The sequence below is a fragment of the Corvus brachyrhynchos genome, unplaced genomic scaffold, assembly GCF_000691975.1.
Source record: "Corvus brachyrhynchos isolate BGI_N302 unplaced genomic scaffold, ASM69197v1 scaffold443, whole genome shotgun sequence".
Classification (NCBI taxonomy): domain Eukaryota; kingdom Metazoa; phylum Chordata; class Aves; order Passeriformes; family Corvidae; genus Corvus; species Corvus brachyrhynchos.
Window position 1 is genome coordinate 194,879 of NW_008237220.1, and position 2,704 is coordinate 197,582.

General features: G+C 58.0%; 1 protein-coding gene across 1 annotated transcript in view; it reads right to left on the reverse strand.

Moving 5' to 3' along the window:
* VPS45 (vacuolar protein sorting 45 homolog) overlaps positions 1-2,704 on the reverse strand; it is a gene marked incomplete at its 5' end in the record, with an annotated part of 12,455 nt that overhangs the window by 2,884 nt on the left and 6,867 nt on the right. The window contains 4 exons of the mRNA XM_017728870.1: positions 5-43; positions 1,422-1,543; positions 1,813-1,920; positions 2,653-2,703. Of these exons, the coding sequence (XP_017584359.1) occupies positions 5-43; positions 1,422-1,543; positions 1,813-1,920; positions 2,653-2,703 (320 nt within the window). The remainder of the gene's footprint in view (positions 1-4; positions 44-1,421; positions 1,544-1,812; positions 1,921-2,652; position 2,704) is intronic.

Sequence of the window (2,704 nt, forward strand, 5' to 3'; positions counted from 1 at the left end):
GTACGTGGCCCCTCCGATGAGGAATACAATAATATCCTGAGGCCTGGGATAAAGGCACAAATCACAGAATGGTTTGGGCTGAAGGGACCTAAAAGCTCATCTTGTTCATGGCAGGGACACCTTGCCCTGTCCCAGCTGGCCTTGGACACTTTCTGGGATGGAGCAGCCACAAATACTGAGTTGGGATCAGACAAAGCCAAGGATAAATCCTGCACCTCGGAGGAAGTGATCCGTGATCCCGAGCGTGCCTCTCCTAGACCCTGCCTCATCCCTGTGATGTGCTGGGCTCAGAGCTGAAAACAACCCACTGAATCCCCCAAAACCTCACCTCTCCCAAACTTTCACCCACAGCCCTGAGCAACCTCCAACAGCACCACCCTGATCCCTGTGGATCCACACGCCCATGTTTAACGCATGATCTGCTGGGGCTGGGAAATCAGGATCGATTCCAGAGTCAGGCAAGGACATGGCACTGCCTTGGAGCTCCCAGGCTCGGAGCAGCTCGCGCTTGTGACTGATCAGGAACCGCTGGGATTTGTGCCTCAGTTCACCTGAGGGGACATTTCCCAGCCAGCAGGGAAATGTGGGATGGTAGAGGGAAGCCAAGCAAGAGGAAAGGGGGAGAGCAGTGCCTTCCTCCATCCCAACACAAACCCAGGTATGCAGTGCACATGCTGCTTTCAAGTGAGCTGCTGCTTCCCTCTCCCATAACCACCCTCCCAATCCCTCGGAAGGACCAACACCAAGAATTTCTTTCCTGGATCACTGCATGGACAGCATGGCCTGGAGCAAAGCTGCTCCTGCCTGGTTGGGACACAGGCACAGAGAGAGCATGCTGGCCACTAGATTTCCATGGATCCCCACACCACTGCCTCCCTGCCCAAGGGGATGCGGGAAAGCAAGGAAAAGTCGTGGAAAAGGTGAGTGCAGTTCCTTCCCAATGTGATCTGTATCACCAATAACCACCCAAAGCCTGATATCTCCTCAGACTCTGGGTTAGGGCTGCATGACCCTCTCCAGCAGGATCCCATTTCCACTGGGAACAACACTGGCTCAGGCAGGAGAGCTGCAGTTGGGACTATTTTTGGCAGTCCCCAAACAGCAGATGGCACGGCCATCACAGAGCCAGCTCTGATGAGTGAGGGCTTCATCCTTCACCCAAGCCTCCCAATGGGAATGGCACATCTGGGCCAGCAAGGCAAGACAGGATGAGACGTATCCCAGTCCTGGGAGCCTGCTCCAGGGAACATTCTTGGGGATACAAGACCTCTGCATCCAAGAGATTTCTGTGTCAAGCCCCAGTTCTGTTCATCATCAGTCCAAGCCCGCTATGGGGACAGCGCCGGGGACACCAGGGATGTCCCAGTGCCGGGGCAGCTGGCGTGTCCCAGTGCAGGCTCTGCCCCAAAGGCCCCATGTACCTGTCCCGGAGTGTGTTGGGGCCCAGGTAGGGATACTGGCTGTCCTTGAGCTTTCCCTTGATGAGCTGGTCCAGGGTTTCCTGGAGCAGGGGCTGGTGCTGGGTGTACACGTTCTCGATGCCCTGCAGCCGGGGAGAAGCTCTTTAGGAAGTGGCCCAGCAAGGAAGGAGGATCAGCAGAGGCACAGCAGGTACTACCCCTGAATTTGGGATTGAGAGGCTCTCCAGCAACTCACTCCCGTTGTTCTCAATGGAATCAGGCCCTGAAGCCTTGGACTTCTCCATGAAATCCCAGTCCTGAGCCAGCAGCCCCCAGCATTCGTGCCAGCCCTGCTCCTCTGGGCTGCAGTTTTGCTTCAGTCTGTCCCCGTTTCCCCAGGGCAGCTCACTACCTTCAGGCCTTTGAGGAACTGCTTGGTGATGGCCACGGCATCCTTGGGGCTGAACAGGTCACTGCCTCGGACCCGCTTCCCTCCGTACTCCACCACGGCGGACACCAGCTGTGCAGGGAGAGGGCAGGAGCCCTGTCAGCCTGGGAACTCCTTCCAGGCTGTGGTGAGGAGTCACTGCAGACACCTCATGGAGTTCTGGAATGGGGACAAGGAGCCACGGAGGTGATCCCAATGGAACTGCACATGGAGGTGAGGGGGCAGAGCAGCAGCACCCCCACATCCCCAGCCCGCCCTGACCCTCCTGCTTGAGGAGAAGCTTCATCTCCAGCGCCTGCGGCAGCGACATCAGCTCCTCCACACGAGGTGACATCATCCCGCTCCTCCACCTCCTCCCCAGCTGCTCCTGGCACTGCTGCCTGTTCCCTCCCTGCCAGCCTCTCCATCCCCAGCCCTTCACTGCTGCCACTGCCTGTGCAGTAGGAGCTGGGGAAAGGGGGGGGGGGGAGGAAAAGAAGAGAGGAAGCACATCCCAGGCCCCTGTACAGCCACACTCCCCTCCCAGCAGGCTCCTGCCACCCCTTCTTTATTCAATCCTTCATAACGTGAAGGAATCACAGACTAGTCAGGAGTGGAAGGGACCTCTGGAGTCCAACCCTCAACATCACTGACTTAGGAAATGGAAATCGAGTCACTTATTTAAAACACCTTTTAAAACCACACCCGCAGGTCCCAGCCGAGCTGAGGGCTCTGTGCAACAATGCAGCCCTGGGCTGACCCGGAGCAGGCGGGTTTCACCCCAAAGAGCAGCGATTCCCCCATCCTGCCCCACCCCAGGGTTACCTTGCGGTACCTGTCGGTGCCCCCGCGGCCGCGCACGTCCTCCCGCAGTGCA